This window comes from Lolium rigidum, chromosome 6 (genome assembly GCF_022539505.1).
Source record: "Lolium rigidum isolate FL_2022 chromosome 6, APGP_CSIRO_Lrig_0.1, whole genome shotgun sequence".
Classification (NCBI taxonomy): domain Eukaryota; kingdom Viridiplantae; phylum Streptophyta; class Magnoliopsida; order Poales; family Poaceae; genus Lolium; species Lolium rigidum.
The window spans coordinates 98756501-98779524 of NC_061513.1; the positions used below are offsets into that span (position 1 = coordinate 98756501).

General features: G+C 44.2%; 2 protein-coding genes across 3 annotated transcripts; both read left to right on the forward strand.

The window, feature by feature from the left end:
• The first annotated feature begins 1423 nt into the window (after positions 1-1423).
• Positions 1424-5560, forward strand: LOC124660459 (protein IQ-DOMAIN 3-like). Of its 2 annotated transcripts, none has more exons than XM_047198273.1 (6): positions 1424-1606; positions 2500-2605; positions 2705-3097; positions 3583-3804; positions 4290-4409; positions 4553-5560. In XM_047198273.1, the coding sequence occupies exons 2-6, from the start codon at positions 2528-2530 to the stop codon at positions 5243-5245; spliced, it is 1506 nt and encodes a 501-aa protein (XP_047054229.1). In that variant the 5' UTR covers positions 1424-1606; positions 2500-2527; the 3' UTR covers positions 5246-5560. The 2 variants fall into 2 exon arrangements, with proteins under 2 accessions (XP_047054229.1, XP_047054230.1); XM_047198274.1 differs by having other exon boundaries at positions 1424-1597.
• A 3093-nt stretch (positions 5561-8653) lies between these two features.
• On the forward strand, positions 8654-13328 carry LOC124663016 (coatomer subunit delta-3-like). Its single transcript, XM_047200779.1, has 11 exons — positions 8654-8748; positions 8953-8992; positions 9339-9562; positions 9838-10080; positions 10150-10270; positions 10576-10892; positions 11265-11451; positions 11524-11677; positions 12343-12405; positions 12532-12628; positions 13242-13328. Exons 1-11 carry the CDS (start codon positions 8746-8748, stop codon positions 13326-13328), a joined length of 1536 nt encoding a protein of 511 aa, XP_047056735.1. The 5' UTR covers positions 8654-8745.
• The last annotated feature ends 9696 nt before the right edge of the window (positions 13329-23024 follow it).

Here is a 23024-nt window from a genome sequence, read left to right on the forward strand (position 1 = left end):
ACGGAAAGACGCAGCAGCGAGATGCCAGAGCCGTTGGTGGTAGGTGTACGGGGCGTGGAAGCAACGAAAAGAAAAGGCGTCCCGAGCCATGGTGGTCGGGCCTGCCGGCGCCTGCCCGATCTGGCATTCTGCATGTGCAGCCTGCAGGCTGCAGCAGGAACCGATGGAGGCAAAGGCCATCCATAGCCGCTAGCTCCTTCAGTCCAGTACTCCAGTGTCTCCAGTTGAGTCCCCACCAAGATCCAAGACACCGCATGAAAGGCTGGCACACTGAGATAAACAATTAGCAAGTGACGGATCCCGCCTCACCATCGGCCAGACAGAGCCTCCCGCTCGGTCTCGCTGACACCCAATCCTATTCTAATCATCCCGATCCGTATGCTCTTATCATATGCGCCATCGAGGCGCATCTGATCGGCTGCCTGCGAAAGATGGCGGAAAGAAAAACCGCAAGAAACGGCTCCCACAAGAAAACGTTTATAAAATCCACGAGGTAGAGTGCGCTTTACAGATCGCACACGCGTCGGTACAAAAGCTGGCAAGTAAAAAACCGGGGAGCAGGTGCAAAGCCTTTTCCAAACCCCGCGACATTTTGCGCACCGTAAAAAATGTACGAGTAGTAGTATACTGTTTAGGCTCGCGTGGTCAAAATTAGGTTCTATTTCAGCCCAATGATTCAACGCAAACTGATCAGGTTGTTCGATCTACGCGTTGAACTCGGCGAACTAGGACACAGGGTCTTGGGAGTTCAACACACGCTGAAGATAACCTAAACACCCCATTGAAGACGGCATTAACTGAAAGGGACACGAATCCATCTCGAGAGAAGGAACGGTTCAGGCGGGCCCGGTGCAGCCGTCCCGTCCCGTACTCCGGAGATGCTACAGGCGCCACGGGCGTCGCTAGCGGCGCACCACTGACGCGTGGGCCACCAACTGCGAGCCCGCCCATCCCGGCCACAGAAAAAGAAAACGGCGTCTCGCGCGCGGCAGCCGGTATTCCCTCCCGCGCCCGTTCCTGCCGCGACGTGACTGGACTGGACTGGCCTGATCCGGCTTCTGCCGTTTCTGGTCCATGGCACGCGCCGCGGGGCGGAGCACGGCGGGCTGCTGGCCCCACCCGCCTCCTCCCATAAGAATCGACAGCGACACTGCCTTTCAGCTGGCACTGGGGCGCGCGCGCGACGCCGTCAAGACGCGAGAGAGAATACGTAGAGATCGGGAGCAGAAGAGAAACGGCTCGCCGTCGTACGCTCCGCCGGCGGGTCCCGCGCGGCGCCAACGGCCGCTCGTCCTCCCGGTCGCCGTGGTCCCCGTGCGCGGGAGCGGCGGGTCCCGCCGACGGGAATCAATTCTCGGCGGGGCGGTGAGCCGATAAAAGCGGGGCGGCGGCGTCTCTCGACGGAGGTGAGGAAAAGTAAATAAGTTTGTAGAAAAGTCTGGGCTACTTCCCATTCCCCCTCTGCCGTCCTTCTCCTTCCTTTCCCAATTTTTTCCGCCCCTTTCCGCCTACTAGAATGCTGCTGCCTCCGGTCTGGGTCTCGGTCTCGGGTTGATCTGACCCGCAGAGGGTGGCGTCCGAGGCCGCCTTCAGTGAGGTGAGGAAGGTGCGTGTGGTAGGCCGGCTTTCGGCGGTTGCTTGCTTTGGGGGTGAAAGCTCGCTCGCCTTTCTCGCTGTGAAATTCGGATCTCTTTTCCTCTTCCTGGGGCGCCGCGCCCCCGGCCACGCTTGGTTCTTCCAGCTGGTCTCTGGTTTTATTTCGGGCGCGCGCGCGGCTGAGTAGACTTCTTCGGTTTCATCTGGGGCGCGGCTGGGTTGATTTCTTGCGAGGAGTGCGCCGGGCTTCAGGTAGGCGAGGCGGCGCTGCTCCGAGGGTTTATGCGGGGGATTAAAAATTCAGTCCGTTTCGGTTGCTGCTCGCCTTGATTCTTTCAGTTTCTGTTTCCGCTGCCCGACTGATGCATGTTTTCTGAAACGGTGTGATTTTATGGCGAAGAATTATACCCCTCGTAGCGGCGAATTTCGCTCTCTGACGCTAATCAACTAACACTACATCCTGGAGTTCAGTTCCTTCTGATTTTTTCCCCTAGTAATTAGGCTGCTCAAGCCGTCCTCAGAATTGCTTGCCTACTTGTTAGCTCCTCCCTCGGTAGCTCATTTTGTTCTGATTTGTGGCGGAGATGCTGGTTTTCTGTCCGTTTCGGTGTCAAAACGTTCCTTCTTCCCGATTTTACACATGGTGCTTGCTTGGGAACGGGCAGTGTTAGAATCTCCGATCTCTAAATGTATTGGTTTTACACATGGTGCTTGCTTGGGAACGACAAGTGTTAGAACCTCTGATCTCTAAATGTGTTGATGGAACAGCTGTCCTTGTGGCCGATCCTGCATATGCTATGATTAATGTTGAAAGCCTTTGATTTTTCCTGCCTGCCTGTCTTTTTTTTTTCTTCTTTTGTATCATCATTGTACTGAAGCTCTGATCTGTTCTTGTACTTTAAGGTGAAGGCGCAGAAAAGGAGTACCAAGTATGGGCAAGAAAGGGAAGTGGTTCAGTGCTGTCAGGAGAGTCTTCAGCTCCTCTGATCCGGAGGGGAAGGAAGCCAAGGTATAAAAATCATGTACTTGACAACTGAAATTACTCCAGTTTTGCATTTTCCATGAAAGCTTGTCCTTTCAACTATTTTGACTTTTGGCGACCCTGTAGACTGAGAAGGTCGACAAGCCGAAATCCAGGAAGAAATGGCCATTTGGCAGCAAGTCTAAGCACTTCGATCCACCGACCTTGCCAGTGTCAGAGGTCGCCCCAGTAGCTCCGTCGCCGCTGCCGCTGCCACTTCCGCCTACGCAGCCTCCTCAGCCGCAATCCGAGGAGATCAAGGATATCAAGCCAGTCGAAACGGAGAGTGAACAAAACAAGCATGCCTACTCTGTTGCCCTTGCCTCCGCTGTCGCTGCGGAAGCTGCTGCTGTCGCCGCCCAGGCTGCTGCTGAGGTCGTCCGCCTCACAGCTGTCCCTACAGCCACATCAAAAACGCATGTTTGCTCAAAGGAAGAAGTCGCTGCTGTCAAGATTCAGACTGCCTTCAGGGGTTATCTGGTAATGAAACTACGCTCGCTGGATGTTTATTGCTTGCTGCTGTTATCTATCTGTATTAATGTATGTCCTTGCAGTAGCAATACAATAACAAACAGACATTGTGAATGGTTTGGGTCACTATCTTCAGTTTTTATTAGCATTTGAGAGCATGCACGCAAGATACCAACCTGCTATGAGTTAAGATCCATTAAGATACCTGATTTGGTTGGTAGAGAGTTGCTGTCTAATGTATCAGTGTGATGTGCATTTTGGAATACCACCAAGATTGTGCTTTGCTGGTCATTTTCAATCATATATTCAACTGATGATTCTGATGTTCTTGCACCTGAGAGTGTCAATGCTGATATGACAGCTGAATGAAAAAAAAATGTGTACATTATTTCATCTTGCATGGCAGGTTATATATGTATGTTTTAGTGCTCACTCTCTTTTTTTAATACAGAAAATTTTATTAGTTACTAAATATGGAAAATATAATGTTGTAGGCAAGGAGAGCACTGCGGGCACTAAGAGGACTAGTTAGGCTAAAGTCGCTAGTTGATGGAAATGCTGTCAAACGCCAAACAGCCCACACCTTGCATTGCACACAAACAATGACAAGAGTTCAAACCCAAATCTACTCTAGAAGGGTGAAGATGGAGGAGGAAAAACAGGCTCTTCAAAGACAGCTCCAGTTGAAGCACCAAAGGGAACTCGAGAAAATGAAGGTGAGCACCTTTTTTATGTAGCCCATGCAACCTCATAATATTATTTTTCTTTTTCTCGAACATAAAACTAGACCAGCAGAGACTATCCCAAGTGCCCTTTTTAATTAAGGAAAGGCAAGAATGAGGCACCCCCACTGCAGAGCACTGGGCTTGAATGTGGGTGGCTGGTTGGACCCGTGTGTGCACCTCTAACCAACTGTTTGACGCCCAGTTCAGCATAATTTCATCTTAAAATATTTCTTTCTTGTTTGTATCTGATTGACATCGTAGAAGGCTCTCTTTGGGATTACCTATTTTCTGTTTATAGGAGAAAGAGTTATTAGTGCTAAATGATAAAAACATACCAATTGCATTGAAGAAAGAATAGATATACTCCATACCATATATGGTTTTGATTAGTGGCATTTAAACTTCTGCAGTAATATGAGAAGTTATAGTTCTCATGTGATATCTTATATCGCTCTACTATCTAATTTACCTGGCAGATGGATGAAGACTGGGATCATAGCCATCAATCGAAAGAACAAATCGAGGCCAGCTTAATGATGAAACAGGAAGCTGCACTAAGACGAGAAAGAGGACTTGCATATGCATTTTCTCATCAGGCAAGTTCACTTCTTTGGTTTCCCTTGATGGCTTGTACTTATATTGTTTCCTCCTTGTTCTTACTTACTGTAATTGTACTGTTCTGCTCAGCATATGTCGTTGTATTTATCATTATATATCTAAATTTTTGAACCTCATGCAGTGGAAGAATTCTGGCCGAACTGTAACACCAACATTCACAGACCAAGGGAATCCTAATTGGGGCTGGAGCTGGATGGAACGCTGGATGTCAGCAAGGCCGTGCGATAACCAAGTGGTGTCAAACAAGGATCTTAAAGACTCTGCTCTTACGAAAAATCTCAGCACTAGCGCCGCTCGAACCTTTGTACCCCGTGCTCTCTCAATCCAGAGACCGGCAACACCAAGCAAGTCAAGCCGTCCACCGAGCCGGCAATCACCATCAACACCCCCATCAAAGGACCCCTGGTCTGCAGGAAAGTTCAGACCATCAAGTCCAAGGGATAGCTGGCTCTACAGGGATGATGACCTGAGGAGCATCACAAGCATACGCTCCGAGCGCCCAAGGAGGCTGAGCACAGGTGGAGCCTCGGTCCAGGATGATGCAAGCCTAACAAGCACGCCTGCTCTCCCCAGCTACATGCAGTCCACAAAGTCCGCAAGGGCAAAGTCCCGGTACCACATGGTATTCGCCGACAAGTTTGAGGTACCTCAAAGAGCATCTCTGGTCCAGTCGTCAATAAAGAAGCGCCTATCCTTCCCAGTGACAGACAAACCAAATGTTGCTACTGCTGATAAGCCGATGGAAAGAGAGAGGCGTCATTCAGAACCTCCGAAGGTGGATCCTGCCTCCCTGAAAGACGTCCATGTTCCCTGATATGATCGAAGGAACTTCTATGATCAAATGACACCAGGCGCATCGCTTATGACTGTTTGATCGTCTTGTTTTTCGTTTTGGTATTTTCTAGTTTAGATTGTTTTCTCTTAAGGTTGAGCCCTCTATGAAATGTATGTTGTGTTTGGGTTATAATTTGAGACGACTCTTGACTGTTAACAGACAGAGGTTTTTCTCTGTGGATTGCTTATTTGCGTGTGTGATGTTGGTGAGGAGTAAAAGAGGAGGGATGAAGTGCGTGCGTGGCTTTCAGTGTACATTATGATGCTTGAAATGTAAGTTGTTGAATTTTCCTGACTTCTTGGTGGTCTTGCTGTAAAAATATAAGTGGCCTGGTACTTGGGCTAGTCTCAGTTTTTCTGTTGCACATGTATGCCTAAAATCCCTACTGTGTTGCTAACTGTTACTCCAGTGTTGCGGTATGCATGTTTCCTTTTCAAGAGTAATGGTATGTCTTTTCCTATCATGCGCGTAGCGAGAACGCACTATGGCACTGTATGTAGCTGTCGTGGTGCACTGAACAGAGGATGAACGTTTATCTCATCACCATCGCTTTGCATTTGTTTCCACCCGTGGTTGTTCGTCATACTTGACTTGTACTCCAACACTCATTGCCTTGCACTTGCACCTGCCGTAACGTTTCGTTTAAGGCACCACTAATTGGAGTACACTTCTTTTATCACCTACCCAATCTCGATGTCCTTCTTTGTGCTTGGCGATACTCCCACCAGCCCAAATTAGTTGACATAGCCGAGGAGTACACTTGTACCGGACGTAGTATATGGCTGCACCTATTAATTTATTCCAGTAATCTTAGAAGATTGAAGAGGCTCTGCTGTTGCTGCAAGTATGGAGCCAATGCCAAACAGATCGGTCTATGGGCAGCTGCTGGCTGAAGTGAAGCGTTTACTTGGCCTTCCAGATGTTAGTTTTATGAAAATTACTAGACATCAGAATAGAGTTGCCCATAGTTTAGCTAATTATGAAAGAACTGGGGGGTAACTCTATTACTACGAAATAAAATCCCGAAGTTCACCCGCAAAAAAAAAAGATTGAAGAGGCTTTACAAATTTTTCATGGCTCTTTTATATGTATTTTAAAAAACCATTGAGTGGAAACTAAAGGAAATTTTCCTTTATTCCACCAATAACTATGACATACATACAATTTTTGCAATAAAATTCTATGTTTTCTCTGCGATGCGATGAACGACATCTATTGCATTTTCCTATGTGTTTCAATTTCTACAAGATTGAACATACATGAGATCTCATATATCTACGTTTTCTTATTCGTGTATTTTAGAAAGCATACGAACCAAAGAGACCCTTAGGTTTATGTTTGGCTACAATCACGAGGCGTGAACTATGTAGAATTTCTCAAAACCCACTATGAAATCTTCAAGTGTTTTGTTAGTCGGGAGCTTAACATAACATCTTTGACAAGCAAAAAGGTTTTCTCTAGTGCCAACAGCACAACAACAGTTCAAAAAGTGCAGCGGAAAGTTTTGACACGCCTCATAATTTTGTTTCCTTTTCTAAGAGATACAAAAATGTCAATCTTGTGCGGTTATGCTATTATTACTTTAGAGACTGTTTATGATTACAAGCATAAATTAAGTGTACTAAATGAAGAATTTTCATGGGTTTGGAAATAAAATGTGTCATGCATTATAAATATACATCCATAAATGTGAAAATGCATTTTCACATATTTTGAAGAAGATGTCAATGATATGGAAATAAATGTTCATATGTTTCTAAACAAATATTTATCTATACATGAGAAATATTAACATATTTAGTAATAAATAAAATGAAAATTAAATACTCATGTATCATAAGGTTAATGTCTGTGTATCTTAAAAATGTATTCATATATACCCAAAAAGGAAAAAGAAAGAAAGTACTACAAAAAGGTGATAAAAGGGAAAAGTAAAAACAAAAAAGAGGAATACAGACCAAAGAAAACAGGGGGAAAAGCTAAAAAAGGAAAAAAAACAATAAATTTATGGCCGGGCAATAAGAAATGCCGCTCATCGTGCCGTAGCGTTCAGCCCATATCAAGGCAGCATGGCCTGGTAGCTTCGAAACCGACATAACCTGGCCCAAAATCTTGTATCTATCCAATAGCTGGCCCAGAAGGAATCCTGCTTACTAACCAAGTAACCCCGTGTCGCCAAAGCCTGGAGGAAGCCGGCGTACGAAGGCACCACTTCACGAAACTCGCCTTCCTCGCCGCCCTCCGTCGTCTGCACTTCCCTTCCGGTTCCCTCCATTGCTCGCCGATCTGAGGTACGCGCGCAGCTCTCCCCTCCCTCCTCGCCGAACCTCCTCCGCCCCCGTCTCTCCCCGCGCCCCCCTAGGGTTTGCTCCGCTCCTAGGGCGCGCGCGCCATGATCTGATCTGCTGTGATCAGCCCACGAGCCGTGTCCCCGAAGCGCGCGCCAACTTTCTCGCCCGCGTTCTTAGATAGATCCGCGAGTCCGTAATCGTTTCGTGCGCGACATTGTTCGTGTTTAATTTTCTGCATGAGTTTTCCGAGCGGAATCTCGCGGGTTTCGGGTTCTCGCGAGGGGTCGTGGCCTCGTGGGTGTTGCGCATGCTGCAGTTTGCTGGAATTTAGTTCGGATCTTAGTAAGGCTCCCCGTACGGCTCTCGCTAGCTAGGAGCGCTTCTTCGTGCCTCTCCGCGACGTGCGTACGGTTGGGTTCCGTTTGATGGTTCGTGCGCGGAGTGCGAGGATTGTGCGGGCTGACGAGTTGTGAAGCGTACCGCGCAATTTGGATGGCCAATTATCTGCTGTCATATGACTATTTTTGGGTTCTCGATCTGTATATCCTCTTAACGTTATGCTCGACTTGGATGACCAACTTAGTTTAGCTTTACAGTCTTCGATTTTTTGATCTGTGTCTGAAGTTGTTTGATTACGCACACCTGATCATATTGTTCCTGGCGTTTGGTATGTATGAGCGTGAAAGTTCTCTCAGATCACAATCTGCATTTTCATCACACCGAGTGCGGTTGGGCATAGCGTTAGTTTGAACTGCATCTATCTGTTATCTGCACGTTGTACTTTCGAAATTCATAAAAGATGGCATTGGGGAGAATATCTGAATTAACAATTCTTCATAATGATTATGTTCATGCAGTTGTTTCCTTGTCTTTTGTTCTTGTATTTCAATAATAGTGGCCACCTTGTGGTATCTGGATATCATCATTAAGATAATTTGATATGCTGATTTTCGTTCTGCTGTATGCTGTTTGATATGTGCAAAAACATTGTTTCTTCACCATCCTGTGTGTACTATGAATGGTTGTGCATTTGCAGTTCCCATGAATTACTTACCTCCAATTATGGCTTGTTTGTGTTTGAAATAATTAGCTTCTCGATCTCTTGCAGTTATATACCTTGTGAAGGCCTTTTTAGGGCAACTCTCAACTTGGCTTTGGTAATTCCTGGGACTGACAAAACCGTTGAAAATGGTATGACTGATCGCTTCAAATTGTTGTCCTGCACTCTTGTAGTATTTTATTCTCCATTTTGCAATCTGATTTACTTCTGGACATTCAGGAGTCTTGATATGCATCACACTGAAAGAATATGTGTTATTATTAGTTTATTCTAAGTAGTATTTTTTCAATATAATAGTGAGAAGAAGAAATGACTTTCTTTTATATGCCACACAGGTGGTTCTCGCGGTTTCTATTATATCAAAGTCTGGAAAAGGTGAGCTTCTCTAAAAGTCCCTAGTCACTGGAGTCCTTATGAACTTTCGGGCAAAAACAAAATATGCAACAGAATCTTAGTAGCTGTAGCGTATATTTCAATTTGACGTCATATGCTATGTACATGATAATACAGTTCTTCAAAATAACAGCACTGAAATGGCCTTTCCGCTTAACTGTTGCTCAATAAATTTATGAATGTTTTAGCCCGTGTTCGCATCAATAGTTTTATACTACATCTGATACGATGTCAAGAACAAAGATAGTGCCATTTCTTTTCCTGTGATGTTTTTATTAACAATCGTGAAGTGGTTTTATTATTTATTTATTTATTACTTGAACTGCAGTACTTGCTTCAAGGCAATTTGTTGATATGTCCCGGATAAGGATCGAGGGCCTGCTTGCAGCATTTCCAAAGCTGGTTGGAACTGGAAAGCAACATACTTATGTGGAGACTGAAAATGTTCGTTATGTTTATCAACCAATTGAAGCGCTATATCTGCTACTCATCACAAATAAGCAGAGTAACATTCTTGAAGATCTGGATACACTGAGGCTGCTCTCCAAACTTGTATCCTATTTTCAAATTTCAGTCGTGTTATATATTCTATTGTCAGAAACTAGGTTGTTGCAGTTGCGAAATGAAAAGTTATATCAATCGCGAAAAAACAAAACAAAATGCTTGCAACTGGATAATCAGTTTTGTTTTGAAGCAAAAGTTAACTTGGTGATCAAATCAGTAGATTGTTACCATCTGTTCTTGCTCAGGGGCTCAGGGTATAGTTATATAATTTGCTTTTTATGTAAATCAATCCAATGCAATGGTTTCCTTGAACATGTGTAAAGGTACCTGAATACTCCCCTTCATTGGATGAAGAGGGTGTCTGCAAGGCAGCATTTCAACTTATATTTGCTTTCGATGAAGCCCTTTCTCTTGGAAACAAGGAAAATATAACTGTTGCACAAGTTATACAAAATTGCGAAATGGAGAGCCAGGGAGAGAAGCTGCACAAGCTGGTGATGCAAAGCAAGATAAATGATACTAACGAGGTCATGCGGAGGAAAGTAACTGAGATTGAGAAAATCAAGGTTTGTTCCTACCCCCCCCCTCCTCCGTGACACATGGATATAACTATCATTTCATTGGAATTCATGCAGATTGAGAGAAACAAGACTGAGAATGAAAAATCTGGTCCCAAGAGAACTCCAAACAACTTTAATGACATGAACAGGGATCCAGTATTTCATGATATTGACCTGTTACCTAACAAGGTGAAAGGTATGTACTCGAACATGTGGATGTTGTGTGGAAACAGAAAGGTCTGCGCATATTAGTAACATATTTGTGTTTGGAAGTTTCAATGTGTTTTGATTGAGGACAAATCCGGATGGAAAATAAATCTGCATTCTGACACTCAATTGCTGGGACCCCGTGCATGACTTCATATATGTAAAGTATTTATTTTATAGCAAGCTTGTGGTTAGAGGAGAGATCATGCAGTCATGTCTGAATATTTTGTCTTGTGTCTATTCTTTTGTCTTGTGTCTATTATTTTGTCTTGACTCCTATGGACATTTGTACAGAGCACCCATCTGCTCCTTCTGATACTCTGAAAAAAGCGCCAGTTAAGGGAATGGTGTTAAGTAAAGAACAGAAGAAGACAGATCAGTTCATAAAGTCTTTGGAAGCTGAAGGAGAAGTTATTCTTGAGGATACTCAACTAAGCGCAATTCAGTCAAGGTCTTCATCATCTATTCCACCAAGTGATCCTATCACAGTGACCATTGAAGAGAAGCTCAATGCCACTGTTAAAAGGGATGGTGGAGTTAGTAATTTTTATATTCAAGGAACTCTTGCTCTCCAAGTTCTTAATGATGTTGATGGTTTTCTCCAGCTGCAGGTCCTCTCTATATTTGATTCTGAATCATTCTCATTATCCAAAGACTTCTGTTTGGAACATTCAGACTATTGAGCTGCAGTCTGTTAATTCAGTTTTAATGTGAAGCTGCAAACTGCTTTTTGCTCATGTGTATTTATAGTATATAGTCACACTTTTTTTTGTACATCTCAAATGGTTCCTCAATATTCGTTTGAGCCACTAGCATCAGAAAAATTGGTTGCAACTTTGTTTAGTATCCCTGGCTATAGTGCTACTATAGCAACATGTTTAGGAATTGCTTGCCTGCAAACACTGCGTTTTTGGTTAGCAGCACTTCGGAAATGACTTAAAATTTAAATTTGAAGGTACTAATTTTATATGCATTTGGTACAGATTGAGAAACAAGATGTGCCTGGACTTACCTTCAAGACGCACCCTAATATTAACAGAGAGCTGTTCAACGGTCAGCAAATTGTTGGGGCAACAGATCCAAACCGGCCTTTCCCCAGTGGTCAAAATGAAACACATCTGGTGAGGTGGAGAATCGAGGGGTTGGGTGAATCTTTTCTGCCATTGACAGGTATACTGCAGTTTTTCTTGTTCTCATAGCTTGCCACTTTGGACTTGTGTAACCTGGTTTTGCCACTTGTAGTCAATTGCTGGCCTTCCGTGCATGGAAATACAACCAATGTTAACATTGATTATGAAGCTTCGGAGATGTTCGATTTGCAGAATGTTGTCATCTCTATCCCTCTGCCTGAACTCAGGGAGGCTCCGAGTGTTAAACATATAGATGGAGAATGGAAGTAATGTTCTGATTCCCTCATCTTGTCCTAAATACCATGCTAACATGGATGTGTAAGACTGGCCTGTACAGCCAGAGTAATGCTAATAGCTGTAGGTTTTACACAGTACACCTGCAAGAGAATAACAAAACTATATATGATGTTTCGTTGAGCAGCGCACCATGTGCACAGACCAAGGAACGCTAAAATTGTGAGAAATTTAATGATAAATTTCAGTTCTACTGTATTGACATGTTACAGCAACCCTCTTAACTTCTTTTCTAGTTTGTGAGGTTATGGAGTGGAAATATGGCAATTACTATGCTCTTGATTCACGCAGTAGACTGAGGACAGTATATAGTCAATTGGAGGGAGTAGTAATTTGATGTATATTTAGCATCAAGTATTTATTTTAAATGGCTAGATGTTCCATTTTATCTGTAGCCTAATAAGCTAAGCAACTTTAGAAACAAAGTGTTACAATTAAATTCATTTCTTAATAGAAAAATAATTTTCTTGGATCGTAGTTTCTCCTGGCCACCAGCCCGGTTATTCTTTATCATTTATTACTTTATATGTAAACGGTTTTTACTGGACGCAAGTTTCCCCTGATCAACCATCTATTTCATCTTTACCTGCATTCATCAGTTATACTTTGTCGATTTATCTATTTTTTTTGCATCCAGGTATGACCCGAGAAAGTCAGTTCTGGAATGGTCTGTTATTCTTATTGATCAATCCAACCGAAGGTACATACAGTATACGTTTTCTCAATGCAGTGTTACTTCTATATCCTCCGTTTTTTTTTGCAAAATTTATATCCTCCAGTTTGTTTGACAGCGTTAGTAACACTTGTCATTTTTCTCCATTTGCAGTGGTTCCATGGAGTTTTCTGTTCCTGCAGCCGATCCATCAACATTTTTCCCAATCTCTGTTGGATTTTCTGCATTAAATACATTCAGTAGTTTGAAGGTTTGTTTTATTATACTTCTCAGTGATATATGCATACTTGCTTTACCCTTTGTTTGTTCTAGTGCCTTCGAAACTAGTGTGGAATTCGCATGGATGTCCTGCTGTATTACATCATTTTACTAGCATTGGACTTGGTTGAAAATTGATTGGGAACAACGGTGGTTTACTGTGGGACTTCCTGTTCACAGAATAGTATGATGTTAGCCGGTGAACTATATCAAACAGTAAGATGGCCCTCCTACTGGCTTTTACAACTTCTTGATCTACTCTGATTTGCAATAAAAAAAATTGAGCCATGTTTCAATTTTTTTTTATCTCCACCCTTTGTAGAGAAATACGCTTTTCTAAAACCGGTTTGCCATGTCATTTCACTGGAGCAGCGCTTTAACCAGATAAAGTTTATATATGTTTCTACGCTGCACCGCATTTTATGATGGCCTTTCTGATACAGAGTATTTCTTACTGTTTATCTGATGTCACTGTACCCCATAATTCCAGAAACATAGTCTCCCGTGCCATTCTGCTTTGGTTGAGTTAATTCAACTGTCCAAATTTGATGTTCCTCCACTTCAAATTTATAATTCTTGTGATTTTCTGCAAATTCTGGTTTCAGGTTATTGCCGTCCTTCCATTGGGGGAAGGTAGCTCAAAATATTCCCAGCGGGTTCGACTGGTCACTGACAAATATGAAGTAGTTTGACGTCCCACTGAAGTTTTTTTCTGGTCAAATGATAGCGTACATTGGAAGTACATAGGGTTTTTGTTTTTCTCGTGACTCGTGGGGCCATTGCACATGGATAAAAATTTAGTACAGACAATACCTTACCTTTTTGTAATTTATTATATTTTGAAGTGTTGAACGAAATGCTGGCGTTCTTCCTACTCACATACAGCATGGAAATATGCGCTTCGTTCGATGCTCGTTTTGTGATATTATGTGCCTTGTTGAATCGTCATATAGGCAAGGTGACTAATCCGGTTGCAATATCAATCCAGTATCATATGGTTTTATCTTTTTTGCGGTCATCTGTTCAGTGAGACGTGCTTTCACTTTCAGTCAAAATGTCTCTGGCTGCTTAGGAAGCACGACTGCAATTTTCTTCTGGTTATGGAATCTGGATCCTTGGTCTGTGTTATTTCTTTTACATTCCAGCAAGACCCATTTGTTGATGGCAGAAAACGAAATCATGTCATTGCTGGCCAATGTGTTGTACTGTTGTGTGCGTTTATACACTTTTGTACTTTGTACACTCATAGCCATTGCTCCCTTTCTGCTTGAAACTGCGTTGATCTATGGTTACTTCTGGAACCCACCACGAATACCAAAGGTATGAATAATATTTCAAGTCATCCGTAATGCTAGTCAATGTTTACCCCAATCATACTGTGCACAGGCGCAGGTTGACTGTTTACCTGCAAAACACTTGGCACGAAATGTCGCAGTCCTAGAAATTTTGGCACTTTCTTTGCTGAACCCTGAATAAATCCCGCGTAGACGAAGTGCGCCACACCGCGAAGCTTGGTATGTATCCCGCCACCTTCACGAACACCCAATCGAGCGTCCATTTCAATTTTCTGTTGGAGGCAACGCAAAGCTACTACTCGTACATGCACCTTTAAATATTTTTAAAAAAAACACAGTACAAACGCAGACGCTCACACATATAAGTGCATACACTTACCCCTATGAATGTATATATACCTCCGAAACCACAGGCGTTTCGCTGTCGACGGGAACGTCGCCTCCCAATGAATGAATATTCCGCCTTTATAAGACATATATATGTCAAACCTGAGGTTTAAATTCTGGTGGGATGGGGGCAGTGACGGAGCTAGAAACAATCAAGTGTGGTGGTAATACAGGCTTAGTGGTGCTAATTAGCTAGACATTTCATGTTTGTAACCTTAAAACCGAGGAATAACTCGTTGTAATGTAGCTGCTGGGACGGTGCTACGACACCGGTAGCACCGAGTGCAGCTCCACCACTGGCTGGGATACAACCACCCTCCTAACCTCCTAACTTCAGGTTGGTTCTCTGCAACTTTAAGACTTGAAGGACACTCCTAACCTTTTCCTTTTCGTCTTAACACACGTGGCTATGCTTACATATAGTAGCAACCTTTTGGGCTTTTTCTTTAAAAAAAATGATGCATGAACAGTAACATGGAGTTCTACGCGCACATGATGGTCCGCCAGCGCGATCTGCCATCGAGCCCGCATTGGACATGGCAATATGATCCCATATGATGCCGCCGTGCGTTTCCGTTGCTGAATTTTGGAGCACCAAAGACATCTACTGGTACATGGAATAGACAACAAGGGAAGAACCACAAAATTATTCAATGAAATAAACACCTACCACCATCTAAAAGAGCAGCTATGCCAAAATCACCTATTTAGTTGCAACACGATTAAGAAATAGGGAAAACCATTCGCGCTGATGTTGTCGCCATGTCCATCATGAGATGGCTGGGGCTAGGTTTTCATCCTAGATATCGGGTCCAACCAATCAAGACCAAGTCGTTGCCGCTAGTACCACTACTTACCCCCATCGAAGAAAAATGGCACATGCAGGTTAAGCTTTTTTTCTTTAGTAGACGCAGGTTAAGCTTCTAAGTAGTTGTATTGGATGTGCTTGGAATTTCTAAATAGTTGGGCTGGATGGTCTGTAGCAAGCAGCTAAATGATTGGATAGACTGATTTTGATTAAAGGGAAAATAGATTGATTGATTTATAATATAGAGGCACATGTCTTACCTCCGCTCGGCTCTCGGCTCATTCAGCGTGTCCTGGACGGGCAGGAGGTGGAGAAGGGAGGAGCACACATGACACATATACATTACATTCCTATATGTGTGTGTGTGTGGGGGGGGGGGGGGGGGTAGTTTCCCATCTACAATACTATGTCTTTTACCTTGGTCATACCAACATTTTGAACCATTCTACGCCACTGCATGCACTGTGTTTTTTTGTCGTGCCATAATGGGTATTGTTTTGCACTTCTGAAAGATCAAGGATACCTCCTAGAGTGGGAGGGGCATGAATAAGTGGTCAGAATTAAATTACAGTTTTACTTGTCAAGCACAAAATCTATAAACTAGGGTTTGCTTATGTGCACCAACAACCTATACTAAGGAATATAAGCAGCAAGGTTATAGAATATCAAGCATGGAAGTTATCACAAAGTAAAGAAGCTCGGGTTGTTGGGAAGTAACCAAGGCACACGAAGACGGTGATGTATCCCGAAGTTCATAATCTGCACCTTGCAGATGCTACACTAGTTGGAGCAGTGTTCTCCTCTATCCTTCCCACCAAAAAAGAAATCCTCGATCCACTGAGGAACTCTTGAGGAGGCGCAAGATAACCATAAAAGAACATGATCCATGATCCAGAATATCACTGTTCCCACGTTATTTGAGCTAGGGGAAAGCCAAACTCCACACTTAGAAGAGACAAGGATTATATCCAATTTTTGATAATAGGGTCAAGCCATGTGTATAGTCTCCCAAGTACTTAATTTCATTATAGAAATTAAAGGATTAAACGAGTAGAAGTTACTTGTATGGATATTTATTACGCAAATTCCGATTGTATTTAATTACCAAAAGCAATACCAAAGTTGCACTAGCATATTTAACCATACACATCAGACTGAACACATGGGACATACCTGAATATGGAACAAGTAGTGCTGCAATATTTGAGATGAAGAGCATACATATCACACCATGGACGTTGTTGATGTCGCCCATGTTGTTGTCAGAGAGGTCAGATCCGTCGAAGAAAAATAAGGACAACGCGGAAGAAGACGAGCATCATCGAGCAGTCGCGCCGAGAAGCTCTGAAAAACCTTATCATCCGCCTCTCGGTGCAGGATGTCGACGAGCGGGGTTTCGGAAACCTGCTCTCCTGTACGGCCGTTCACTTAGTCGCCGCGATAGGGAAGACTAGAGGGCGACATAACAAAAGAAACATGGCAAGAGAGAGGGGGGTGAGTGGAGAACTCTAGATGCGTTCCAACCGCCATGAGTAGAAAGTCACATACACGCGGCAAGCATGCACACGCACGCTGACACGTACCCTTCTCAGTTGGTGCACCAAGCAAAAAAATTAGGCTTCCACAAAACTGATTTCGAACTAGAACTCGAGTCACGAAACACGACGCACGTGTGTGCGATGCTTGGCGAGGTGAGGCGCGGGGGTGGGGGGCTGAGGAGGAGGAGTGTGTCGGGAGCCCTGGAGGTCGGGGCTAGACAAACCCAGATTCACATCTGGCATAAATCTAACCTAGATCTCTAGGGCCTACAGTGTAAGAATCGGTAACAGAACAGTGACTTTACGACCGAAAGAAAATATATTACAACTCTTAACAGAGTTAAGATCCAAATTATTACACGCAGTCGTCACTGACCGCATTACAACAAGCAACAGAAAGAAAATTATGTTATTCTACATAACAAAACTGCAAACGGCCTAAGAGGCCATAACATAAGGCGACGTCCCAGCCCATAAGTCTCGGGCTGCCGCCTGGGAACTCCAAACTACTCGTCGACGTCAAGGTAGAAATCACCGAGGGGCATCGTCTTAAACAAAGTATGCAAAACTGAGTACAGGGACTCAGCAAGACTTAGTACAACCTGTTAGCAAAGCGGGTATGCGAGGCTTTATATGGAGCTTATTTTGCGTAAAGCCAGTTTTTCTTTGTAAACAAGAGGGAGAAGAAGCTCGTCTATTCAGGCCATTTTCAAAAGGGATAAGAGAGTGATAACAAATCTAGCTCTATATCATCATGTTGAATCCACCGAATCTTAATCATTTGCTGAACCTATCAACTAGGATCACCCCCTCATACCCTAAGAAGGGATCCTTATTCATACACTTGATACCAAGTTTTACGATTATGTCCAAGTTATCTATGATCACAAAATCCATCACCAAGTTGTTTGTAACCGTGGACACGACTTTTCGAAAATATTTAACCCTGCAGGGGTGTACAACTTTACTCACACGCGCCGACCGACTCTTAATGCCACTAGGTTAACACACTTCCTTGGTGTGCCGGCAGAGGGTGGTCGACCAAAACATTTCCCTTACTTCGCCTATTCCATGAGTCAACCTAACTGGAGAACTCCGTCATCGTAGGTAGCCATTCTTCCAGGCGGTCCCGGTTATTGTGCGCATAGGATCCAGTTTAATGCCCCGGCCACGCCCTGTATGATGCATCTTTGAAAACATTTTCCACCTTTTCCCCATGCGTATGGCAAATGGAACTCGCAAACCAAGTGACTCATGGGTAAGCTAGGCAAGTTCGGGCTAAGGGGTTCCCATAGGCCTCGTATGTCTGTACGCTCAGTCTTGGTTCCGATGGCGAGAAATCAGGTCCTAGTATCGTGAAAACGACTCAAATCACCACATCCCCATGTGGTGGCCCATCCAAGCCTTTAAACATGATTATTATCTTTACTGATCATACCACGTTATCATGTCATACTAGGTTCATTCGTAGCTCTGATTCATCAACCGGATGGATCAGCAGCAACTAAGCATGGCTAAGCATATCTCATACGGCTCTAGCGATGCGTACAAGCTCAAACCTAGTTTTGGTTGGAGCGGTGGATCAGGAACTTTAGGCTACAAGGATGGAATATGCACACATAGGATAACTATAACTGCCGATAAACATATTTGGAGCGTATGCAATATGTAAGAACCAGAAGTAAAAACATTTCAAAACCATATATGAACAAGGTTAGGGCTTGCCTTGTCCCTCGTTGTTCGAGTGATGCTCTTCGGCGTCGTTGATCGCCGGCTCGCGTTCGGTCCCTATCGAGAAGAACCAAATACCGGAAGGGAAGGGCACAATCAAGACATGGCACAATGCAATGCACATACAATTAAAGGGGTTGGAACAACCCTAGGTGCATCAACTGAAATTAAAGGGGAATCTGCATCGAACCCAAAATATGAGAGGGGTCAATTAGGGTTCCGCTAAGATTTGAATTTTAGTTGGTTCAAGCATGTATGACACATGGATAAATAGTTAGGATTTGTTTTTTTGAACATTTTCATATATTATTTGTATTTTTCTGATTTAAAATAAATTTCCAAAGTTTAATTCATTTTAAAACATTTTCTGAAATTTCCATAAATTATTAAAACTTTGACAGATATGGCCCACTCGTCACAACTTTATTATTTTCTAAATAATTAAGAAATTATCAAATATCTGACAGAGGGTCCCACATGTCATACTATTTTCCTAAATAAAAAATGAATTACAGAAATAATTACAGAACATAGAGTTATGCCATCATGCTGACGTCAGCACAGCCATAAGCTCACAGGCGAGCTCGGCTTCGGCGATTTTGACCGCAAGAGGGCACGCGCGAGGGGGAAAACGGGCAGCGCGACGTGGCCGGCCATTTGCTAGCGGCGCCGCTGCCAAATGGTGGTCGGAGAGTGGCCACCGGCAAGGCCGAGCGACGGCCGAGGCAGGTGCCTCGTCACGGTGGCGCTACAGGGCGTAATCGGGCAGGGCGAGGGCATGGAGAGGAAGAGGGTCTGACCCTGGTGGCGATGGTGGTGACGGCGAGGATGGAGGGGGCTCGCCGGTGAAGAGTTTGGCAGGGGTGGTCGGCTTCTGCGAGGGTTAGGGTTCTCCGGTGCGGGAGCGAGAGAGAGGGGACCTGGGAGACCTAGGGTCCCTGGGCGGTGGTGGAGGATCTCCACGCGGTTGGGGCATCGGGTGGTCGGTGAGGCTGCCAGCTAGTAGCTTGGAGGCGCGGGGACGAAGACGCTTTTGCGAAAAAAACCCTGCGGGAAATGTTAGGCCAATGGGCTGCTGGTTGGGCCGAGTTGGGCTTCGGCCAGGGAGAGGAGAAAGAGAGGGGAAAGTGGGCTGAGCCCAGGGGAGAGAGAAGAGAGCTCTCTCTCTTTTCCTTTTTTCTGGTTTTTATTTCCCAAATCAAATCCAAATTTGAATCTATTTGAATATGGTTTGAAAACTCAAACTTTTCAGAGATATTTCAAAGCACACATGGGCTCATTGAATAACAACAAAACCATGATGCTTATCTTGTAAAAACTTGAGAGATTTTGAAGCAATTAAAAATAGATAAGAATTTGCATATTATGGTTTGATGCAAATTTTGCTCAAATGCAAACTAGATGCATGAAATGCACATGATCGCTCCTTTATTTATTAAACAAAGTTGGGATGTTACTGAAAGGAAATGGATGTCGCCTAGAGGGTGGTGAATAGGCGGTTTAAAACTTTTACGAGATCGGCTTAACAAATGCGGAATAAACTAGCGTTTACTTTGTCAAGTCCAAAGCCTATATACTAAGGTTCATCAATGTGCACCAACAACTTATGCTAATATATAACTTCAAGCACGATGGCTATCACAAAATAAAGTGCATAAGTAAAATGCTCGGGGTATAGAGATAACCGAGGCACGCGGGAGACGATGATTGAAGTTCACACTCTTGCGATTGATTATCTCCGTTGGAGAGGTGCGGTGGCTTAGTGCTCTAGAACGTCACAAGAGGCCTCACGTTGAGGTGTGGTTGCTCGATGCACACCAACGCCACAAAGGGCTCACCCAAAGATGCGGTAGTCACACCATAGACCGAGCGCCATGAAGGCGCCTCACCTTATTCTCCGGTGACCCTTGCACAAAGGCCTAGGTCACTGTTCCACTAAGGGATTTCCTTCGAGGCGGAAACCGAGTCTTACACAAAGATTGGGAAACACATCCACAACTTAATTGGAGGCTCCCAACAAATCACCACAAAGGTCTAGAATCCGTCTAGGGTTCCAAGAACCCAAGAGTAACAACCTTCTTGTTTTCACCACCACGAATCACCATGGAGAACTCAAACCGATGCACCAAATACAATGACAAATCCTTCACTCTCAAATTTCACCAAAGCTACAAAAGCTTGTGGAGGAAGAAGAGAGGAAGAACAAAGGAAATTCACATAGAACTCTAAGATCAAGATCTAGAGGATTCCATTCACCAAGAGAGGGATTCGATTGGTAGAAATGTAGATCAAGACCTCCTCTCTTTTTTTTCTCAAATGGGGGAAAGAATCATGGAGGGATTAAGAGATAGAGCAAGCTTCTCAAGGTCAACAATGGAGGAGAGAGAGTGTGAGAGAAGCTACCGCCGAAGGAGTAAGAAGGGGGGGGGGGGGTATTTATACCCCCCCAGAAAATCGAGCCATTGGGGAATACCATGGGTCGGATAATCTGGCTTAAGTAAGGGCCGGAATATCCACACCCCCCCCCCCCCGGATTATCCGGTGCCAAGCAAAATCTCCGGCCAAATATCCGGAGGGTATACTTGGGGCTCGGCCACTTAGTCCTTAGCTGTTTTTCAGGTCCCGGATATTTTGCAAATATCCGGCCTGGGGGAAACTAGCAGCAACATCAAAACGAGAAAGACCATAATTTGAGCATCCGGACACTGATTTTGATGATCTTGGGCTCGTTTCGAAGCTAGTAACGAGATCTACAAGATAATGCAGGGAACCATCATAGTCCAACAAGGGAGGATAGAAACAAATGATAAAAGGTTTGACATATCTATAAAAGACAAACCGGTAAAACCTCTAACCTAAAAAATGCAACAAGTTTCCCGTCCAAAAACCATTCTCGATAAATTAGAGCTTGTCATGAGAATAAGCACAAAAAAATCACATGGATAAGATCTAAATAACAACCAAGAAAGATGATGCAAGGATGCAAAGTTTTGAGCTCTCCGAAGGATATGATCGAGTTACTCACTCGAGAGCCCTCTTGATAGTACGTCAACTAAACTATAATCGATCTCCAACTACAACATGAGACCGATAAGAAAGAAACCCTATCAACAACAAACCTTAACCTTGCGCGTTCCTCTTGAGCTCGATGATGACGATCTTGACCGTACCTAGATGGAACGCCTTTCTTGATAGTGCTTGCATGAAGAAATCTTGTGGATTGCTCCCCCATAATCCACCATGGGAGAGCTTCTTATTCGGCGCATCTTCACATATCCATGATCACCTTCAAGTAAATGATCTCTTCGAGATGGTTCATCTTGAACTTGCACTTCATTTCTTCATTCTTCATCATATTGATGTCTTGAAGTTAAACTTGAGGGCTCACTTCATATTCATCTTCATCTTCAAGACATACTTGACACTTGATATTATTCATCAATTTCTCCTTATTGCAACCTTGAAGCCAACGTATGGTTCAAGCATTGCCCCTATGGAAAACTCCTACAAATATAACTCGATGCAAACATTAGTCCATAAGGGATTGTCATCAATTACCAAAATCACACATGGGGGCTCCATGCACTTTTAGTTACAGAGTGCGCGATGACTCATTCTCTTCGCACTAACTTACAAGGACTAGAATAGCAACCCTTATAAACAACTCCGACTCCCTCGCAACTAGCAATGTGGGACTAAACTTTAGTCCCCAAAGTTATCTCCAAGCCCTCACGTGATGGGTCTTGAGATTTCAAAAATTGTAGGCTATATGGGCTGCTTTCCGCCCATCTACATCCGACAAATCCCCTACCAGATCTCAAAGGCACATCATGTGGCACATTAGTTGCAATCACCAATTAATATACATACACTTTAGTGGAGACTGTTAAGTTAAACTTCCACTTAGATAAGGAGCTACGCTTGACTACAACTAAACAGTTGAGTAGGTGACGAGGCGGTTCCTCGGCAATGCCCACCATGAGGGGCTTGGGTTTTAGAGAAAGGCGACGACGGAGGTTCCGGGAGCGAGGCGGTACACGACGTACCCAGGTTCACGTCCCCATTGTGGAGGATCGCTACGTCCTGCTAGCAATCCAGTATATGAAAATATGGGTACAGGGGGCCACCATAGGCGGAGTAGTTGTATCTAGTCTAGTTCTAGTTCGCGGGTTGCGATGTCTAGGCGTGTCGTCTCTATGATCTATGTTTCTGAATATGTCCCCTAAGGGGTGCCCCTGCCTGGCTTTATATATCAGCCAAGCTAGGATTTACAAGAGTCCTAGTAGGATTTGTGTTGGAGTATTCTTTCCTTGTAGTCCAAGTTGAGGCGCGTGCAGGTCCAGCTCGTCGAGTCCTTGTGCTGGTCCAGCTTCATAGTTTGCACCGGGTATGGCAATGTCGAGTACTCGAAGGGTTATGCCCACGTCAGTAGCCCCCGAGTGTCTGGCCGAAGTGAAGCTTCGGGCAGGGACTAAAGTTGCCATCGTCCAAATGTCTTGATCTTCTACTGAGTCTTGAATCTTGTGCTTGATGCAGAGTCGAAGTTTCTTTTTTTCCGGTGCGCGAAGCGCTCCCGATGGGAGTATCCCCCGAGTCTATGGGCGGGTGGTTGCAGCCACGCATAGACTC

Excerpts from the sequence above, each read along its gene's own strand:
- LOC124660459 (XM_047198273.1), top strand. The coding sequence starts at position 2,528 with ATGGGCAAGAAAGGGAAGTGGTTCAGTGCTGTCAGGAGAGTCTTCAGC. Across the intron at positions 2,606-2,704 it reads CGGAGGGGAAGGAAGCCAAG|ACTGAGAAGGTCGACAAGCC; the intron begins GTATAAAAATCA and ends GCGACCCTGTAG. Across the intron at positions 3,098-3,582 it reads CTGCCTTCAGGGGTTATCTG|GCAAGGAGAGCACTGCGGGC; the intron begins GTAATGAAACTA and ends ATAATGTTGTAG.
- LOC124663016 (XM_047200779.1), top strand. Across the intron at positions 10,081-10,149 it reads CTGAGATTGAGAAAATCAAG|ATTGAGAGAAACAAGACTGA; the intron begins GTTTGTTCCTAC and ends GAATTCATGCAG. Across the intron at positions 12,629-13,241 it reads ATACATTCAGTAGTTTGAAG|GTTATTGCCGTCCTTCCATT; the intron begins GTTTGTTTTATT and ends TTCTGGTTTCAG.